Source organism: Trichechus manatus, unplaced genomic scaffold (assembly GCF_000243295.1).
Source record: "Trichechus manatus latirostris isolate Lorelei unplaced genomic scaffold, TriManLat1.0 scaffold00109, whole genome shotgun sequence".
In the NCBI taxonomy this organism is placed as follows: Eukaryota; Metazoa; Chordata; class Mammalia; order Sirenia; family Trichechidae; genus Trichechus; species Trichechus manatus.
In genome coordinates this window covers 9,871,539-9,894,308 of record NW_004444045.1, presented here as the reverse complement: position 1 = coordinate 9,894,308, position 22,770 = coordinate 9,871,539, and the positions used below count along the sequence as shown (strand labels likewise).

At 35.7% G+C, this 22,770-nt stretch overlaps 1 protein-coding gene across 1 annotated transcript in view; it reads right to left on the bottom strand.

Moving 5' to 3' along the window:
* ADAM32 (ADAM metallopeptidase domain 32) overlaps positions 1–22,770 on the bottom strand; it is a 149,165-nt gene that overhangs the window by 57,609 nt on the left and 68,786 nt on the right. Inside the window, exons 11-12 of the mRNA XM_004383432.1 lie at positions 19,787–19,868; positions 2,771–2,907 (exon numbers count right to left, since the gene is read on the bottom strand). Of these exons, the coding sequence (XP_004383489.1) occupies positions 2,771–2,907; positions 19,787–19,868 (219 nt within the window). The remainder of the gene's footprint in view (positions 1–2,770; positions 2,908–19,786; positions 19,869–22,770) is intronic.

Here is a 22,770-nt window from a genome sequence, read left to right as displayed (position 1 = left end):
AACCAATGTCATAAAACAACATGTGTACTACTGTTTCATGAGAAACTATTTGTTCTGTAAGCCTTCACCTGAAGTACAACAAATAAATTAATTAATTAAGAAAGAAAAAAAAAGCCTATGGAGCAGTTCTACTCTGTTACACATGGGGTTGCCATGAGTTGGAATCAACTCGATGGCAACAGATTTGGTTTCGCTTAGGTCTTCTCTACTCCTCAAATTCTAAGAGCTACCAGCACAATCATAAATAATTTGTATACATCTTGGTTACTTGCATCCTCACAAAAACTGGATAATGTAACTATCATGATCCTCATTTTGCAGATGAGAAAACTGAGGCTTAGAAAGATTAGCTAACAAGTGAAAGATGCCAAAGCTCCCCACATACTCCAAAATGGTATCACCTCTTCCACAATCAAAATTCCATAGTTTAATGAAATTCGTCTTAGCAAGGAATTTAGAGAAAGCAATATGAATAAAACAAGCCAATTTTTGTCGGTAACTAGTAACATCATGCTCTTCCAAATGTGCTTGATTTTTTGTAAAAGGATGTAACCAGGTAGGTGAGCAAACCCTGACCATGAGTTCTCCCTTAGGTTCCTATGCTCGTAGCTGCTGCCATTTCTTGGGCCCCTTTCCTCCTTTCACTTCTGAATTCATTTGCATGTGCAGACTGTCTGAAAGTGAAGATTTAAGACATAAGCTGCCAATTTTAAAAAATAGATACAAATTAAAGCTTAAAAACTGCATATTGGAAGGAGCACTGAAGTATAAGAAGAATAAAGCTTATATCAAATACATACTAAAGTTCTCTTGCTACTTGGTTTAACCTAATTCCAATATGTTAACTGTCTTCTATATGAAGTCAGTGTGGAGTACAGAATATGAAACTATGAAGAACAAGGCTTTGTAGTTTTACAAACCTGTTTATTAGTACTAATCTTGTGATTTATGAGGCCTTAGGCAAAGCACTTGGAGCCCTGGTGGTGCGATGGTTTAAGAGCTTGGCTGCTAACCAAAAGGTCAGCAGTTAATTACTAGCTGCTCCTTGGAAACCCTATGGGCAGTTCTACTGTATTCGATGGGGTTGCTATGAGTTGGAATAGACTCGACAGCAATGGGTCGTTTTTTTGGATTTTTTTTAGGCAAAGTGTTTAAACTCCCTAAGTCTGAGTTATCTCATCTACAAAATAGGAATAATAATACCCATCCACCTTACAGGGTTGTGTGGGGATTAAATATCATTAAACAAGGCAAGTTCCTAATTCAACTGTGTGACTTATAGTAGGTACCCAATAAATCCCTGGTGCTATTTACCCACATTAGCTGAAGTTTGGTCACCAACTACCTGCAGATCCAACGTAGAGTCACTTAGGCTCTTTGTACTCCAGAGTTTGAAAACACACAGACTTTAAACAGAAATAATAATATTTGGCTCACTCTCATGCCTTCTTTGAGAATTAACATAAACTAATGTATGAGATGTTACTGTGGAAATGCAAAAGTGCTAGAATGTGTGGTATTGTTAGATTTTGTAATAATTAAGGTAACATGTGACCTACACATCACAAGAGTTTTGTAAGAACTTGGAGATTATGTATGAAAGCATTTTTTTAAATTAAAAACTACCATCCAAATCTAAGTGTTTATTAACACAGATTCTAAATCCAGACTGCCTGGGTTCAAAACCCAGGTCTGCCACACTCTAGCTACTGGACCATGGGCAATTACCCCTTTTGTAACTTAGTTTCTCATCTGTAACAATGGGAACAATGACAGAACTTGCCTCATAGAGATGTCTGGGAGATTAAATGAGTTAATATATGTAAAGTACTTAGAGTACTTGGAATGGAATGGACATAGTATGTACAATGTAAATATTTCTTATTAGTATTACTAAAACACACATATATTTTGAGTTTAAGGTATTTTTAGAATGCATATTAAACCTTAGGTGCTTAAGAGTAACTATGAAAAGAGCATGTTTTCAAAAAGTAATGCTTCATTTTCACTTTTCATTGATCTTCAGTTATAAATAGATCATAACCTATCATAAGCCATTTTCACAAATAAAAAAACATGCAGGAAACTAAATATATTTACTGTAGTACTTGTCTGATATACTATTTTGGAAACACTGGCTCACCTACAAATCACAGTAACTTTAATCCATCACTTATTTATGGAATTTTATAATTTAGAAAACAATTTCCCATTCTGTTTTCTTATTTTATTCTTACATCATCCTATGAAATAAAAAGAATAGTCATAACTGTTCCCATTTTAAAGGTGAGAAAAGTAAATCTAAGCAAGGTCAAGTAATTTGTTCAAAATCACACAACTATTATACACTTGGTTCAGTCTCCAAGAAGGACTTTTTATTCTTATGATGGTAATTTTTCCACAACATCAAACTACTCCACAAGCAACCCAGAAACTCTGTCTAGAAACAAAGGCCATTGTTGTGGCCTGCTGACATATTTTTAAAGATCCTTACTAAATGATTTCATAAAATACACAGCTTAAGGAGAATTACTTTGCTAATGTATCCTGCAGATTGGATTTGTTATCCTTGATTGTCCTTAAAGGTACACCTCCTTCCACACTACTCTTACATGTAAAATACATAAGTTTATATTCTGCAGTGAACTTGGTCCATTTATAGCTAATTTGTGTAAGTAAGCTTTAAGTAAATTCTAAATTATTGCACATCAAATATTAAAAACATAAATGTAATAACCAATAAATAAATTTTATTTTAAAAAAAACTTACATAGCTTCTGGATTCATTAGACAGATGGCTCCTGAACAGTGACATTCCTTTGGGTCATCATATGACAGTCCCAGACTAAGTCCCAGCAACTGAGTAACAATAACTGAAAATGCCTCCAAAGTTATCTCCTTGGGATACTACATGAACAACAAAGAAAATTCAAAGAAGTCAACTCAAATGATGGTATAAATAATATTCTAAGTATTTTTATTGTTTTATCAAATGTTTTAAAATAGGGAGATATGATTCCTTGGACAGGTGAGAAGCTATTCTTATTAAGTTGCAGCTGAGATATAAGCATACTGAATAATGCCACGCTTTGCCACATTTTAACAACTGAATATCTAAAATAATTAAGCACCTATCATAACTTATAAAAAAAAAGGGGGGGCTGTTTTTGATGAAGAATATTTATATTAGATTTTTAGCTACTGGGACCACAATCTTCCATTCACCTAATTTCTGGCAACAACTCTGATATTTGTTTAGGATAATTCAGATGATACTCCTCCTCCCAGATCACAAAGTGGTCACAAAACCAAGTTACCCAGTTTAACTGTTTTATCTTCTTCCTGCTAGGACCTTCACTGATACAGTAAGTGGTATCAAGAGAAGCCACAGAAAACAGACCCTTAGATCAAGCGGCTTAGATTAAGAGAGCAATCTTAAACGAAGTGGCTCCCATATTTCCAGGGCACAGATAACTTCCTTACCAACGAGAAATGGGACACTGATAATTCAAGGTTTGCAATGACATGATAACTTCTCAAATTATTACCAAAGCTGGCATGAAAAAAAGTGCAGGTGGAGGCCAAGATGTCAAGAAAATCAAAGCACTTAATTACTATGGTAGCAATAGTGATTATAAAGATTCTGGGGTCATCTGGCTTCTTATGACAGCCTCAGAGAATGGACATAATGAAAATTAGAAAGGAAAGATGTAAATGAGCAACTCAGACTGTGAACAGACAACCAGAAAGCCTCTGCAGCAGCACTGAAGAAACTTGTCATTTCTTATAGTCACTGGATTGACATGGCTGAAGACCAAGCCCAAGGTGTAATAATAAGGATTGCAGGGTTGCAGCACCATCTAACACTCAAGACCACCAGATGTGGTGGAGAAGGAGTTGGAATCTCAAACTTGGGATGGGGATATTTGAAGAGACATGGACAAATACCCCTTCCTTTGCCAGCAGAGAAAGACCTCTCCAAACTCTGAGAGAGCCCGCCCCTGCATTAAAGAAAAAAAAAGAAGAAGTTTAGTGATACCTGGGACAGTTGTCTCTCACCCTTTGTTGCCTCCAGGTCCATATTAAGAATTAGATTCCAACATAGTCTGGAAAGAGAATGTTCTGCTCTGGGAGAGGACAGTTTATACTTTGAAAAAATTTGACCCAGGGGTATGAAATAGATGGATAAACTGCAACAACTTTATTGAAATGGGTGACAGACTTGGGACTCTGTATTTAATGCGTTAGGTCAAAGCAGGAGTAATGTTAATATTCTACTAGGATGACTAACTAAAGTTAGACTTAACAGTCGCCTACTGTCAGTGAGGTCAAATACTGGAACTTTCCAGGCATATCGTACATTAAGGAGTGTTGAGTTTCAGATGTATGTGAATAATGAATGACTCTATTACATGCAGTCTGTTCAGTAACCACCCCTAACCATACCCCAGAGAAGGTCGAGAGGACAATTCCTTCACTAAGGCATTAAATAATACTTTGATGAGAGGAACACCAATACAGTCAAAAATCTTTAGTGGCTGTTTTCTGTAAGTTTGAAATGATGATAGTGGATGCTTCAGTGTAACTTGCTTCTCTGAAATTAATGGGAATAATGGGACCAGGAGTAGTATAGGTTATGTGGCAATACTTAACTGTCTGAGAAAAAGTGGTTTAAATTACCACAATAAGCTAGAGGGACTTCGATATGATCAGTGTTTTGAGCCACAAGGACTGTGGCAATTACTTCAGGGAACCTAAAAATAAAATATACAGGCACCAATTTAAATGTGTTCTTGACATATTAAAAACAAAAATACCAAACCCATTGCCATCGAGTTGATTCCAACTCACAGCAACCCTACAGAACAGAGTAGAACTTCCCCGTAGGGTTTCCAAGGCTGTAAATCTTTATGGAAGCAGAATGTCACATTTTTCTCCCCTGGAGCGGCTGGTGGGTTTGAACTGCTGGTCTTTTAGTTAGCAGCCGATCTCTTTAACCACTGTGCAACCAAGGCTCCATCTAGTATGTGCCACAAACAACCCATCCCAGCCCCTCCCCTTGAGCTGGACCTGCCGTGCTGCACCATAGCTGAGCGACTGGCCCTGCCCGTTGGACAAAGAGGTGAAAAGTATCATGCCCACAGATGAGCAAGCAACGAAGAATGCACAGCCCACCTGCTCAGACATAAACAAATAAAACAAAAAAGCAGGATGAAACAAACAAATATACAATCAATAAATGAAGAAAATAACTACTGAATGTCCCAAAGATGGCAGACAATATCAAAACATATAAAAAAACAGGACAGGATGGTTCCAGTAGGCATCTAAAATAAAACACCAGATGACTTTCCAGTAAAAGAAAAGCCACTAGAACTACCTGATAGGGAATTCAAATCTCTAATATTCAGAGACATTGAAGAGTTGAAGCAAAAAGCAGACAAAAATGAGGAAAAAATAGACAAATTCATGGAAAATATAGATAAAATAATGGAAGAATTCAGGAAAATGATACAGGAACAAGATGCCAAAATAAATTCGCAACTAGAAATTATACAAAAACAACACTCATAAATCCAGAAGATAAACAAGATTTCAAAAATGGACAGTGTTACAGAAGGGTGGAGGAGCAGGTTTGAAATGATGGAAAACCAGGTCAGCAAAATTGAAAACAAACACTTGGATACAACTTTGTTTGAGGAAAAAACAACAAACAAAAATGAAGAAACCCTGAGAATTATGTGGGATACAATCAAAAGCAAAAATCTGCAAGTGACTGGAGTTCCAGAACAGGGGGAGAAAACAGGAAACACAGAGAAGATCACTGAAAAACTGATGACAGAAAACTTTCCTAATATCATAAAAGATGAAAAGCTGACCATCCAAGAAGCTCAACGAACCCCATATAGGATAGACCCCAAAAGAAAATCACCAAGGTATATCATAATCACACTCAGTAAAACCAAAGACAAAGAAAGAACCCTGAGAGCAGCTCAAGAAAAATGAAAAGTCACACATGGAGGGGAAACAATAAGACTAAGCTCTGATTATTCGGCAGAAACCATGCAGGCAAGAAGGCAATGGGATGACATATATAAAACCTTGAAAGAAAAAAACTGCCAACCAAGAATAATATATCCTGCAAAACTCTCGTTCAAATATGATGGTGAAATTAGGACATTTCCAGATAAACAGAAATTAAGGGACTATGTAAAAGCCAAACCAAACTTACAAGAATTATTAAAGGGAGTCCTTCGGTTTAAGAACAAACAACACCAGACTGCAGGCTGAATCTAGGATGCAGGATCATACCAGCCAGACACCAACCTAGGAAATGAACTCTGAAGGACTATCCAAAACCAAAAGAATTGCAACAGGGAACCAGGGAGGTTAATCTGTAAATGACAACACATCAGAACAATAAAAGAGGGAATAAACAGTGTAGGTATAGAACTTTCTAATGGAGAGGATCGATAAGCAGTAACTTTGATGAAGGGTAAGACAGTATGCAATACTGGGAAAGCGAGCACAGCTTGTACAAGGCAAGGTCATGGAAGCTCCGTAGACACATCCAGACTCCCTGAGGGATCAAATTGCTGGACTGAGGGCAGTGGGGACCGTGGTCTCGGTGAAAATCTAGCTCAATTGGCATAACAGTTTATAAAGAAAATATTTTACATTCTACTTTGGTGACTAGCGTCTGGAGTCTTAAAAACCTGTGAGCGGCCATCTTAAGATACTCCACTGGTCTCACCCCTTCAGGAGCAAGGAAGAATGAAGAAAACTAAAGATGCAAGCAAAAGGTTAGTCCAAAGGACTGATGGACCACATTTACCACAGCCTACACCAGACTGAGTCCAGTACAACTACATGATGCTCAGCTACAACCACTGACTGCTCTGACAGGGATCACATTAGAGGGTTCCAGACAGAGCTGGAGAAAAATGTAGAACAAAATTCTAACTCACAAAAAAGACCAGACTTACTGGTCTGACAGAGACTGGAGAAACCCCGAGAGTATGGCCCCTGGACACCCTTTTAGCTCAGTAATGAAGTCACTCCCGAGGTTCACCCCTCAGACAAAGATTAGATAGGTCCATAAAACAAGACTAAAGGGGCACAGCAGCCCAGGGACAAGGACTAGAAGGCAAGAGGAGACAGAAAAGCTGATAATACGGAACCCGAGGTCAACAAGGGAAAGTGTTGATGTGTTGTGGGTTGTTAACCAATGTCATAAAATAGTAGGTGTACTAACTGTTTAATGAGAAACTAGTTTGCTCTGTAAACCTTCATGTAAAGTACAATTTAAAAAAAGAGAAAAAAATGCCAAGGTCGGCCAACTCTTTTTCATCATCGAAGTAAATTTTTATCATTTATTTTTTTACGTATGTATTAAAATGTCTGTAAGTTTATATGTAATGTTTCCAACCCCCAAAGACAAATAAAGATTGGATTTATGAAGATACTGATAATAAAAGGCAATAATAATGAATACTAAAAGAGAACAGACTTACTACAGAGAAATTGGAACAGAACTCTGGTGTAAGTCGGGGACTACCTGTATAGTCATTCTTATAGGTATGTACTGGTATCTCATTGTTGTTCTAATTTGCAGTTCCCTAATGACATATGTGCTCAGCTGCTAACCAAAAGGTGGACGCTGGGAACCCACCCAGCAGCTACGAGGAGAAAAGACCTGGTGATCTGCTCCCATAAAGATTACAGCCTGGGAAACTCTATGGTCCAGTTCTCTCTGTCATATAGGCTCGCTATGAGTTGGAATCAACTCAACAGCAAACAACATATGACTGAGCATCTTTTCATATGCTTATTTGCAATCTGTATATCTTCTTTGGTGATGTGTCTTAATTTCAGTTTTTTGCCTATTTTTTAGTTGGGTTGTTGGTTTTCTTACTGTTGAGTTTTAAGAGTTCTTTGTATATTTTGGATACGAGTTCTTTATCAGATATTTTCTGCAAATATTTTCTTTCAGTCTGTGGTTTGTCTTCATTTTCTTCACACTGTCTTTCACACAGCAGAAGTTTTTAATTTTAATGAAGTCCAACTTATTTTTTCATGGATTGGGCTTTTGGTATTATATCTAAAGTCATCGATAAACACAAGATGAGCTAGATTTTCTTCTGTGTTATCTTTCAGTTGTATAGTTTCGCATTTTACTTTTAGGTCTATGGTCTATTTTGAGTTAACTTTTGTGAGAGGTGTAAAGACTGTGTCTACATTTTTTTTTTTTTTTTTGCATGTTTATACCCAGTTGTTCCAGCACTATTTGTTGAAAAGACTATCTTTTCCCTATTGAATTGCCTTTGCTCCTTTATTAAAGATCAGTTGACTATATTTATGTGGTCTATTTCTGGATTGTCTAGTCTGTTTCATTACTTTATTTGTCTATTCTTTCACCAATACCACACTGCCTTGATTACTGTAGGATTTCAGAAGGTCTTCAAGTTGGGTACTATCAGTCTTCTGACTTTATTCTTCAGCATTGTGGTGGCTATTCTGGGTCTTTTGCTTTTCTATATAAACCTTAGAATCAGTTTGTCGATATCTACAAAACAACTTGTGACTTTGATTGGGACTGTGTTGAATCTACAGGTCAAGATGGGAAGAACTGACATCTTAATAAAATAAAGTCTTCCTATTCATGGAGAAACCCCAAGAGTATGGCCCCTGGACACTCTTTTAGCTCAGTAATGAAGTCACTCCCAAAGTTCACCCTTCAGCCAAAGTTTAGACAGGCCCATAAAACAAAATGAGACTAATGGGGCACAACAGCCCAGGACAAGGACTAGAAGGCTGGACGGGACAGGAAAGCTGGTAATAGGGAACCCAAGGTCAAGAAGGGAGAGTGTTGACATGTCGTGGGGTTGTTAACCAATGTCATAAAACAATATGTGTACTGTTTAGTGAGAAACTATTTGTTCTGTAAACCTTCATCTAAAGTACAATAAAAATAATTTAAGAAGACCATCCACTAATAAGTGCACTACAGTGTCTACCATTGTAAAAATTTAAGTAACTGCATAAACATTTTTCTGCTTATGAACTCTACTCTGTTCCATTGATCTATCTGGTCTACTTGTTTATCTCTGTCTTAATTACTGAAGTTTCATAATTAGTCTTTGTCATGGATTGAATTGTGTCCCTAAAAAATGTGTCAACTTGGTTAGGCCATGATTCCCAGTATTGTGTGGTTGTCTTCCATTTTGTGATTGTAATTTTCCTACGTGTTGTAAATCCTAATCTTTGCCTGTGGTTAATGAGGCAAGATTAGATTATGTCAAAGAGGATTAGGGTGGGATGTAACACCCTTATTCAGCTCACATCCCTGATCCAATGTAAAGGAGTTTCCTTGGGGTGTGGCCTGCATCACCTTTTATCTCCCAAGAGATAAAAGGAAAGGGAAGCGAGCAGAGAGTTGGGGACCTCAGACCACCAAGAAAGCAGTGCCAAGAGCAGAGTATGTCCTTTGGACCCAGCGTTCCTGTGCGAGAAGCTCCTCGACCAGGGGAAGATTAATGACAAGGACCTTCCTCCAGAGCCAACAGAGAGAGAAAGCCTTCCCCTGGAGCTGATGTCCTGAATTTGGATTTGTAGCCTACTAGACTGTGAAAGAATAAATTTCTCTTTGTTAAAGCCACCTACTTGTGGTATTTCTGTAACAGCAGCATTAGATGACTAAGACAGTCTTCATGTCAACTAAAATATGTCCCTCCACTTTGTTTTTCAAGATTGTCTTGGCTATTCTTGACTCTTTGCAACACTATATAAATTGTACAGTTAGCTTGTCAATTCACACATACACACAAATACACACACACAACCTGCTGGGATTTTTATTTGGGACTGCACTCACTTTATAGATCAATTTGGGTGGGGTCAACATCTTTAAAATATTATCTTCCAATTCATGATCTTATTCAATGTTGCTCAATAATATTTCATTTCCTTCACATTTTATTTCTATACTTCATGATTTTTATTCTATTTTTAAAATTTGTTTTTTTGTTTGTTGTTGGTATATAAACATGTATTTTATTTATCCATTATATTGTATTTGTTTCATTCATATATTGATTTTGGTATTCAGCAACCTTTTATTAATTCTAACATTTTACCTGTAAATTATTTGAATAGATGTTTATCTACTTACTCATATAACAAATCTCATAAAATTTGTTTTCTTTTTTCTTGCTAAACTGCATTTCTAGGACTATCAGCACAATTGAATAGAAAGAGTTTTCAGAATTTCAGTACGATGCATGCTAGAGATTTTTGTAGATACCCTATATCAAATTATAAATAAAAATTTTGGAGTTTTTAATACAGATAAGTAATGTTCTGGGAATTAAGTGTACTTCAGTGAAAGATAACAAAGATTCCTGCTTTCATGGACATTTTTATTATAGTGAATGTTCTCCTTCTGTTATAATTTTTGCTAAGAGTTGTTATGATGTATGCACTTGAATTTTAGCGAATTCCTTTTTTGCATCTACTGACAAGATTACATAATTTTTCAAATTAATTTCTTAGTGTGGTGAATTAAATTGATTGCCAATGCTAAATCAATCTAGCATTCCTGGTATAAGCCCAACTTGGTCACAATATATTTTTGTTATGTATTGCTGAATTTTGCTCCCTAATATTTGTTTAGGACTTCTGCATATAAATTCAAAATGAAGCTTGTTCATAATTTTCTTTATTGTACTGTCATTGTCAGGTTTTGTTATTAAAATTGTGCTGGCCTCATAAAATAAACTGGAGAGTATACCTCCTTCTTCTGTTCTCTGGATAAGTCTCAAATATTTGGTAGAATTTTCTAGTAAGTAATTTGGGAATAGAGTTATATTTGTGGGAAGGTTTTCGATTATTGATCCAATTTAAAACAACTGCAGGTTTATTCAGGTTGTCTATTTTGTGTTACTATTGGTAAATCATGTTACTCTTGGAATTTGTCTATTTTATCTACATGTTAAAATTATAACATCCTCTTATAATCTCTTTTATATAGGTAGTATATTTTTCATTCCTAATACTACTAATTTTTCTGTTCTGTTTTTGTTCTATTTTCTTCTCAATTACTCTCACCAGAGGCCAGTAAACTTAACAGTCCTTTCAAAAAACCAACTTTTTACCTTCCTGACACTTATAATTGCATATTTATTTTCTATTTCATTAACCTCTGTTCTTTTGGTTCATTTTATATTTTATTCTAGTTTCCTGATATACAACATACTAACTTTCAACCAGCGTTCTTTTCTAAAATAAGCATTTAAGGCTCCCAAAAGTTTTGATATGGAGTATTTTTATTATCCTTCAATTCAAATTAATTTTTTAAGTTCTGTTATCATATTTTCTTTGACCATGATTTCTTAATTTCAGAAAGTACTGGGCTTTTTAAAGTTAATGTTTGTTTTTATTTCAAACGTGCTTTCTGTCATTCTAGTCACTTGAAATTTATTGAGGATTGCTTCATTACCCATGATATGGTCAAATTTTATAAAAATTCCGTATGTGCTTGAAAATGGTGTGTATTATGCAGGTTGGTAAGTGCTCAAGCCTGTATATATGCATTAGGTCAAGTTTATTAATCATTTTACTTGTTTTTATTTTAAATTAGCTACTGAAATGTGTTAAAATTTCCCACTACTCTTGGGGATTTATCTACCTTCTTGTAAACCCAAACCCACTGTTGTCAAGTTGATTCCAAATCATAGTGACCCCACAGCACAGAGTAGAACTGCCCCATACAGTTTTCAAGGCTATAATTTTTACAGAAGCTGACTACCACATCTTTCTCCCGTGGAGCAGCTGGTGGGTTTGAACTGCGAACTTTTCGGTTAGCAGCTAAGAATTTTAACCACTGTGCCACCAGGACTCATTTCCTTCTTATAGCTCTGTCATTTTTTTCCCTTTAAACATTGTGAAGCCATATTATTAGTTGCATGTCATTTTCTCGGTAAACTGAACCTGCCATCACTATGAAGTAATACTCTATTTCCATCCAGAAATGCATTTTTTGTCTCACAACCTATTTTATGTGATATTACTTTAGCTATGCCACCTTTTTTTATGGTTTTCATAGTACATAGTTTTAGTTTCAATCTTCAGTTTTCTTGTTTAAAATATATCTCCATATCTACCCACTAATAGTTGGATTATTTTTCCATCCAGTATGATAATCTCTGTCCTTTATTTGCATCATTTAGTTGATTTACACTTCACAAATGTTCAGATATTTATGGCTTTAAATTCTTCTATTTGTTCCAGCTAGTCTTTATTTCTTTTTCTATACTTTCTTGCTCTAATGGTTGTTGCTAGGTGCCATCGAGTCGGTTCCGACTCATAGAAACTGTATGTACAACAAAATGAAACAATGCCCAGTCCTGTGCCATCCGCACAGTCATTGCTATGTTTGAGCCCATTGTGGCAGCCAGTGTCAATCCATCTCATTGAAGGTTTTCCTCTTTTTCACTGACTCTCTACTACACCAAGCAAGATGTCTTCTCCAGGGACTGGTCCCTTCTGATAACATGTCCAAACTATGTGAGATGAAGTCTCACCAACCTTGCCTCTAAGGAGCATTCTGGCTGTACTTCTTCCAAGACAGATTTGTTTGTTCTTCTGGTAGTCCGTGGTATATTCAATATTCTTCACCAACACAGTAATTCTAAGGCATCACTTCTTCCTCAGTCATTTTTATTCATTGTCCAGCTTTCACATGCATATGAGGCGATTGAAAATACCATAGCTAGGCTCATACACAACTTAGTCCTCAAAGTGGCATCTTTGCTTTTTAACATTTTAAGAGTTCTTTTGCAGCAGAGTTGCCCAATGAAATATGTCATCTGATTTCTTGATTGCTGCTTCCATTAACATTGATTATGGATCCAAATAAAATGAAATCCTTGACAACTTCTCCGTTTATCACGATGTTGCTTATTGGTCCAGTTGTGAGGATTTTGTTTTCTTTATGTTGTGGTATGAGCCATACTGACAGCTGGAGTCTTTGATCTTCATCAATAAGTGCTTCAAGTCCTCTTCACTTTCAGAAAGAAGGCTGTGTCATCTGCATAGCACAGACTGTTAGTGAGTCTTCCTCCAATCCTCATGCCACGTTCTTCTTCGTATAGTCCAGCTTCTCAGGTTATTTTCTCAGCATACAGATTGAATAAGTATGGTGAAATGATACAACCCTGACACACCCCTTTCCTGATTTTAAACCATGCAGTATCCCTTGTTCTGTTCAAACGACTGCCTCTTGGTCTGCGTACAGGTTCCACATGAGCACAATTAAGTGTTCTGGAATTCCTGTTCTTCCCAATGTTATCATAATTGGTTATGATCTGAACAGTTGAATGCCTTTGCATAGTCAATAAAACACAGGTAAACATCTTTCTGGTATTCTCTGCTTTCAGCCAAGATCCATCTGACATCAGCAATAACATCCCTTGTTCCATGACCTCTTCTAAATTTGGCTTGAACTTCTGGCAGTTTCCTGTTGATGTACTGCTGCAAGCGCTTTTGAATGATCTTCAGCAAAATTTTACTTGCATGTGATATTAATGATATTGTTTGATAATTTCTGCATTCTGTTGGATCGCCTTTCTTTGGAATTGGCACAAACATGGATCTCTCCCAGTCGCTTGGCCAGGTAGCTGTCTTCCAAATTTCTTGGCATAGACGAGTGAGCACTTCCAGCATTGCATCCGTTTGCTGAAACATCTCAATTGATACTCTGTCAATTCCTCGAGCCTTGTTTTTCACCATTCCCTTCAGTGAAGCTTCCATTTTTTCCTTCAGTAGTACTGGTTCTTAATCATATGCTACCTCCTGAAATGGCTGAACACTGACCAATTCTTTTTAGTACAGTGACTCTGTGTATTCTTTCCATCATCTTTTGGTGCTTCCTGCATCATTCAATATTTAGCCATAAAATCCTTCAATATTGCAAGTCAAGGCTTGAATTTTTTCCTTCAGTTCTTTCTGCTTGAGAAAAGCCGAGTGTGTTCTTCCTTTTTTGGTTTTCTAACTCCAGGTCTTTGCCCATTTCATTATAATGCTTTACTTTGTATTCTTAAGTTGCCCTTTAAATTCTTCTCCTCAGCTCTTTTACTTCATCATTTCTTCCATCTGTTTTCCTACTCTACGTTTAAGAGCAAGTTTCAGAGTCTCTTCTGACACCCATTTTGGTCTTTTCTTTCTTTCTTGTCTTTTTAATGACTGTTTGCTTTCTCATTTATGATTTTCTTGATGCCATCCCACAACTTGTCTGCTCTTTGGTCATTAGTGTTCAACAAATCTACTCCTGAGACAGTCTCTAAACTCAGGTAGGATATACTCAAGGTCGTACTTTGGCTCTTGTGGACTTGTTTAAATTTTCTTTAGCTTCAACTTGAACCTGTATAATTGCAATTGTTGGTCTGTTACACAGTTGGCCCCTGGCCTTGTTCTGACTGAGCTTCTCTGTCGTCTCTTTCCACAGATGTGGTCAATTTGATTCCTGTGTATTCCATTTAGCAAGTTCCACGTGTATAGTGACCATCTGTGTTGTTAAAGAAAGGTATCTGCAATGAAGACATCATTTGTCTTGCAAATTCTATCATGCAATCTCTCGCATCATTTCTCTCACCAACGCCATATTTTCCAACTATCAATCCTTCTTGGAAATCACAACAAGCATATTTATCAATGTCTAAAGTTAATCAGTATCTTGTATCTCCTTCAGTGATCTTAAAACACTTTAACCAGATTTACACCCCTGCAACTTACATATTATTGTATTACAATTCAGGTAATGATAGATGATGCTACAAAGAAGCATCTAAAATTTTAGTTCCTTAATACACTTACATAAAGTTCAATGCAGATGTTCCTGGTTACTGGGTGCCATTCCATATGTCCATTCTGGAATACTTGCATATTATTCTCTTGTCCTTACTTACATCCTTTCCATTCAGCTCACTGTGAGAAAGGCTAACACAAGTCTTAGCCACTTCAACCAAGAAGTGACATTAATTACTTCCACTCATATTACATGGTTCCATTGAGATGTAAGAAGGTCTGAGAAATGTGTTCCCTACATTGGCACATGTTTTCCAGCCACAGCCACAGACTGCAGTATTGCATAGCTGCCTATGATACATTATTATTATTTGTTTTAATTCAAACTAATCTCTATTTTAATCTCACCAGACACAATTCTTATTATTGTTTCCTGCAGTCCATGTTCAGATAATTATTACTTTCATTACTCTTCATTGTCTCTGAATCTTAGCTCTCCCTTTCACTTTCCTTCTGCCTGAAGTATATTGTTTATAATTTCCTTTAGTGATGTTGGGCTGTTGGCAAAAAAGTTGAGGCAAAAGAAAAAAATGGAAGATAAGGAAATAGCGTTAAATCTAAAAACATCAACGATGACAAGAAAGCCCGTGATTTAAACTGAAATAATTAAAATATACCTATTTTCACATTGGATAGGGGAAAATATTTACAGTCATATGCTGTTTACAAGAAACTATACTGAACTGTTTAAGGATTAAATATAGATGTATGTGACAGAAAACTCAAAATAACAATAACTTTAAAATAGAAGTTTACTTCTCTCTCACATTAAATAAAAAAGCCACAATTAGGCAGTAAGGGTTGATAATGACATCTTTCTTGTCGTCAGGGCCCAGGTTCCTTCCAGCTTCCTATTCCACCATACCTAGGTCATGGCCTTGTCTTCATGTAAGCATTTTAAGCAGCAGGTTGGAGAAAGGTGACGATGAAGAATGAGTACCATTTCTTTAAAGAGGCTTCCTGGAAGTTCTGCATGGTATTTCTACTTACATCTCACTAGACAAAACTTAGAAAAATATATCTACAAAAATGGCTATGAAAGGAAGGCTTCTGTATAAGTAGGAAGGAGCCCTAATGGCACAAAGGTTACAGCACTGGCCTGCTAAACGAAAAATCGGCAGCTGGAATCCACCAGCAGCTCTGTGGGAGAAAAGACCTGGCGATCTGCTCTCTTAAAGATTACAGCCTAGGAAACCACGTGTGGCAGTTCTATTCTGTCCTATAGGGACACTTATTGGAAACAACCAATGTCCATGAAAAGGATAAAGGATGAATAAAGTATAGTATATTCACATAATGGAATATAGCAAACCAGTGTAAAAAATTAACTTGAATTCCATGTGTCACCGTGGATAAATCTCAAAAGCATTAAGTAGACAACAACAAAAAAAATAAAGTTGCAGAATGACACAGTATGATACAATTTATATTATGTTTAAAGCATGCAAAACAATTACCATTTAGAGATATGTATCCAATTGTAGTAATAGCAAATAGCTGTTAAACACAGAAGCAGAGTCTTTATAAAAGTAATAGTATAAAAGTTTTGTAAATGCATCATTCCTTGATGATGATTTCCTCCAATGATTTTATCCTACACTCTCCTCAGTGACTCATTCCTACGGTTCACACCCTAGGCCTTGTCAACAGATCTCCTTCAACAATAACTGCAACCCCTCCATCATCTCAGAAATGTGCATCCCAAGCTCTGACCTGCTTTCTCTTCTGCTCATTCCTCTAGGACCTCAACTCCAACAATCCATTCACCCACGAGCACACCCAACCCAGTGATGTCACAAGGGTTGTTGTCACCCAGTGTGGTAACTCATGGTGTCACCCCCTGACCCGGCACGGGCCTCCTCCCATACCAGACCATACAGAATCCTTAGTAATGTATTTTGTGCTAATGTTACCTGGAAATCATAATTCCCATATATCACCTGTTCTTTTCCTTTAATTACTACTTCATTCTCAGAAAGGTTATTTACAGAGGTTCACAAATACTAATTACCACAATATTATAGCTAGTACACCGGAAAATGTGACAAAATCAGGTACTATAAAAACACTGCAGCAGTTAAAACAACAGCGTATCCTTGTAGCACGTGCAGACGAAAGCAAGTGATTTGAAGCGTTATTACAATTGGGTAATAAGGAGAACTCTGACCGGAGGGCATTACAAGGTTCAGAAAGTAAATTAGTATAGAGTTTTAGCCTTGTAGGTATACTGATACATGTAAGCTGGGCTTATGAAAAATGTTTTTGTTGTTGTAACTAACTACAGGGATATTTTTATAAAAAACAGTAAGTTTCTACTGAAACACTGCACAAAAATTTTACAGTCATTTTGGTGTCACCCCCTCTGACAATGTCACTTCGTGCGGTCCACACACCCCCACCCTCCCCCAGTGACTCCAATGATCCAACCTCTGGTTCCTACCACATTTTCAGTGTTCTGACTTCCTTATTGATTTCTCTCCTTCCTTAGCCAGTAAAAATTTCTTCCAATTTCCTTGCTATTCTTTCCCTTCATAACTACTTGGCAAAAAGACAATACCACTTTTCAAAATTCTGAGGTAGAAAAATATCAGAGCTAACATTCTATGACTATTCAAATTATCAACCAAATGTGGAGACAAAAGAAAAGTATGCTTATTAAATAAATAACTCAAAGTTTGCCATTCATACACTCTTTGTGTTTAAAAACAAACAAAACCTGATGAGTTATTCCTGAAACAAAGCATTCCAAAAGAGCTTGCAGTTTAAATTTCTGTGGCAGTTGATTTCACCCATGAGAAGTAAAGAACGTTAGAAAATAAAGAAGCACCATTAGATCCTGATGACTGAAATATTCTCCTTTGATCATCAAAGCTTTACTGACATATGAATATATTTATTCCTTATTTAATAGTTAATATTATATATAATACTATAAAATGCTACTGATTGATTTTATTTTTAAATCAACTTATAGACAAAGTACAAAAGTTCTATAGAATGATGTAAATTTTATAAATCTTGACAATAGAAATAAAAATACTATGACTGATAAAAATTGGAAGATGGAAGGGAAGAGAAATTAAAGAAGGGTACAGCTACATTACGCCTCTTATTTTTCAGAGCAAGTAATCAATGGACTGTTATATAAACGAGCCAAAGATGGTCTTTGTGTATTGATTCCCCCCAGGTTGTTTACTTCTTCATAACAAACTAAGGCTTGTTAGCCCAAAAAAGCCCACCAGTGCTAAATTCAAATTTGTATGCATCCAATTGTTTTTTAAAATAGCCCAAATAAGCAAATGTTCAGCCACTTAGATTCTTCCTTCTTTACATACCCCAGGAAACTGTGCTCTACAGCTGATAGCCAGAGATAAGATAAAACCCTGTAGTTATAAGGACCCTCAAGTTGCTTCTGTCCTCTGAGCTCTCTGACCCAGAGACTCCCCATCTTGCTGCAGAAGGACATGGCATAGGAACATGTAAGTGCCCCCTCTCTTCTCCTCTTCCCTGGGAGTTTCCTTGCCCTGTTCCCCTTCTGGTGGCTCCCTGGCGCAAGCGTGCCCTTGGAAGACACCCAGTTGTGGGGGACCGCCCCCTACATGCGGCTGTCAATGCTGGGGAAACAATAATTAGCTTGTTGTGCAATGCTGCTATCTTGTGGGCATATCATTTTCCTTCATCAGCCCCAAACTCCCTCTAACCTACTACATGGATGTAGTCTAAGGGAAATCGATATTATTTAAAATGGTGAAAATATAAGAACCTATATATAAAATATATATATACAAGCATAGATGACAAGTAGAGTGAGCCAAATATGTCAAAAATAATATTACCAATATTGTCTACAGTTTATAAATCAAAATAAGGGTAAGGGAATATGTTTTTAAATAAATAAATATAACCACCAGAATAACTTAAATAACAATTCTTAAATAGTAATACAACAAGGGAAGAAGTTTTACTATCATTTTTTGCCTAGTATAACTACAGTTAAAAAAAATTTTACCATGTGCATTACTTCTGTAATAAAAAATCAAATTAAAAGATTATCAGAAATAAAAATACGTGCTGCAGAATCCCATTTTTTTTTAATTATATGAAGAGAGGGAGCCAGGGTAACAGACGAACAGAGGATGACACAAAGTGAAAGATAAATATTAATCAAAATGGTAATTGTGGTTATCGCTGTCTGGGTGATAAGATGTCAGATTATATTAATTTTATTATATGTTCCTATATGTACTTAACAAATTTCACATGATTAACATAAATTAGCCACTAATAATAATAATAATAATAGTACATCGTATTTAAACTTGTGTTCAAAAAGAATAAGTAGCATGGGAAATGGGTCAAAGAATTCCATTAAATAGTACATTTAAATGTACCAAAGATTATATATATGTATGTACATTTATATATGTATATATATATTTACATATTTATAAATACTATAAATATTTAAAATAGATACAAAAGTTTCTTTTAAATACTGCCTTTCAAAGGTTTGAAACATTTTAAAATATTTTTATTGTAGTTTTTGTTTTATTTATTTTGACTTTGAAGCTATTTTATCTGTACAGTATTTCTCCAATATTTTGTCTACAGGCAAAAATCTATTTGGGTTACAGAAATTTCTTTATTTCTTAAATTTATTACAGATAATTTCTCATGATCCATTATTCTATATATTGAGGAATGCATGTGTGTTTATGATATTTTTATTCCCACTTTAACTTCCAAATATAGTCAACTGTTCTATAGAACACAGTTCCTTCTACAGATTTCAAATTTTTAATAGTAATGGATACAAATGAAACCTCTAACTGTAAATATAAATGTAAACTGTATAAAATATATACTACCAGGTCAGATAATTTTTAATAATGAGTAAATTTTTAAAGATTGAATAATTTCTTACCAAAGCAACTCCTGCAGCGTAATGGCTATCACACATCTTTCCAGGAAATACTGCTCCAACGTGATCTGGATAATCTCTATAACTAAATAAATATGTATACATTTATAATTAATTTTAGCAAACAATTTAAATGTGAGAATTACTTCCAATAATTTAAATCTGTAGTTCATAAAGTCCTAATCTGAAGCAAACTGAAGTAAAATCTTTCCACATGCCCTTAATTGTTTCAAATTTGGAAGATATTCTTAACTAAATGAAACACTCTGGATTTCTAAAACAAGTTTTTGATGGCTTTTCTGTTCTCTTCACGTTTATTTTGGGTTACCAAAGCCTATGGTCAAACATTTTGGCCAAAAACAATTTGTTGAATGACAGTGACTAATATTTTTATGTATGGATTAAAACTTGTCACTTCTATGAAAAAACGACCACCAATTTTTTATAGGAATGACTTTATTGTACTAAAACTTAACATTATTACTTCAGCATTAAGGGCCCATATAAACTGTCATATAATAATAGTACTATTCTCACAGCTTTACATAAATTATTCCACTTAATCCTCACAAAAAAAACCAACCAAATAGATACTATTTTTATCTCCATTAAACAAATGAAACTATCAGATGGGAAGTATAAGTAACTCCCGCAAAGGAGCGTGATTAGTAAGTGCTACTGAAAGAATATGAATTCAGGCAATCTAGATCCAGAACTATACTCTCAGCCACTAAGGTGCAAACATATACTGCCGTCTTTACAGCCCCCACCAAAATAAGCATGACAAGAGGTATACAAAGAAGCTGGGTACTCAATTCTCAATGTGAAACACCCCCTCTGTCTCAACTACATTTCACTTCCCAATCGTACTGTCTCCCCTCCGCTGCCTTTATTCTGTGTCTCAAATATTGTTTATACCAGCACTTCCAGCACTGGTTTCCAAGTATTTGCTCCTAACTCCCAACTTTGACTTCCTCAATGTCTAAATATTGTTTACATTTTTCAGCCAAGGTAGTTCCACCTTAATAACTCAGTCTTTTTACAAATCCTAAGACTTCCCATAAAATTCTGAGCACACTCCTGATAAGCTGGACTCAAAACAGTGCTTTTGTTTTTGTACTGTTTTGTTTCTGCTTCAAACTGCCCATCCCCACCCAGTCTCCACATCAAATCAGTTACCAGGCCCTACTGTTTTACGTCTTCAGTGTTTCTTGTATCCTTTCCCTCCTTCTAAGAGTAAACCCCAGTTCTAACTGTGAATTCCATACTCTTTGAGAAGAACTACAGACTTACTTCGTTTCGTGGCTCTAAGCACATTATTTTTATAACCTGGAATGCTTTTCCACCTCCTGTCTCTGCTCTAAATTTACACAGGCCTACCTCTGCCTTTGCTGTGAGTCGGCACTGACTCGACGGCAGCAACGGGTTTGGTTTTCTGTCTTTTTTTTTGGTAACTCTGCCTTCCCACTTCTATCTAGAACATATTTACATACTGCTTTGTCTCACTTTTACTCTCTTGTTCTTGAGATCTGTCTTTCTTCTCTAAACTGTAAACAGGTAGAGACAATGTACTAAAATAATATATTACTAGGTTCTTTGTGTCCACTGTACAACTTACTCATACCAGATTGTAAGCTTCTGGGGCATAGAGACCATAGAGAATTATTGTTATTATACTATTTTTAAGTATCTCTTCTAGGACCTTACTCACTGTAGATACGCAAAGTATGTTGCGTCAGTAAAGCAAGATATCAAGAAGAGGTGTTACTCAACTTCAAAGATGCTGATCGTACCATAATTTTTACATTTCTAATGAGATAAATTATCTTCCACAAACCTCACTTACATATATTAATACAATCAAAGTTCAACATCCTATTAAAAGATAATACATCATGATGAAAAGAGGTTTATTCTAGGAATACAAGAATGATTCAAAGTTGCAGAATATATTACTATAATTATTTGTATTAAGAACGCTAAGAATATCTTATTATTATTCTCATGAATGCTGAAAGGTTATTTTTTTCAAATTCTTTGTATAACAAGAATCTATGGATACTGTCTTAATGTTATATACATACACATACAATTTCAGCCCCAAAGTCAGCATCTTAATGAACAGGGTAACATTCCCACTAAAGTAGACAGACATGCCTGATGTTACCATAATTACCACTAGCATTTAACATTATAGTAAGGTGTTAGCCAAAGCAATAAGACTACAGAAAGAAATTGGAGATAGAAAATTAAGAAAAAAGAGATAAAACTACCTATATATGCAGATGATATTATTGTATGCATGAAAAAAACCAAGGTAATCACTTAAGAACTATTAAAAACAGTAAGGAAATTCAGTAAGAAAGCAGGATATAAAAATCAATATATGAAAATTAGTATTTTTAATACATATAAACAACATCTATGTATAATATATAATAGAAGATCCTTTTATAATATAGTAAAAAAAGATAAAATACTCAGAAAAAGTTACACCTAGGAATAAATGTGTAAAACCTATACGAGAGAAACTAACCTTGGAAGGGCACAAAAGCATATTTGAACAAGTGGAAAGACGTAACATGTCTAAGACTGGAAAACAACAGCTCTCTATCAGTTAATTTATGAATTTCATGTGGGCCTAATAAAAATGCCAACATTTTTTAGGAACTAGACAGGTTGTGGAGCCCTGGTGGCACAGTGGTTAAGAGCTACAGCTGCTAACCAAAAGGTCAGCAGTTCAAATTCACCAGCGCTCCTTGGAAACCCTACGGGGCAGTTCTACTCTGTCCTATAGAGTCGCTATGAGTTGGAATCAACTCAAAGGCAATGGGTTATGGGTAGACAGGTTGTTTCTAAAATTCACATGGAAAAGAAATTAAACGTTCTTTTACAACTCTGAAGTGGAAAGACTTTTCTAATTATGACTCTAAATCCAAAAACTATAAAAGAAAAGCCTGATAAATTCTGCTTCATAAGAATAAATA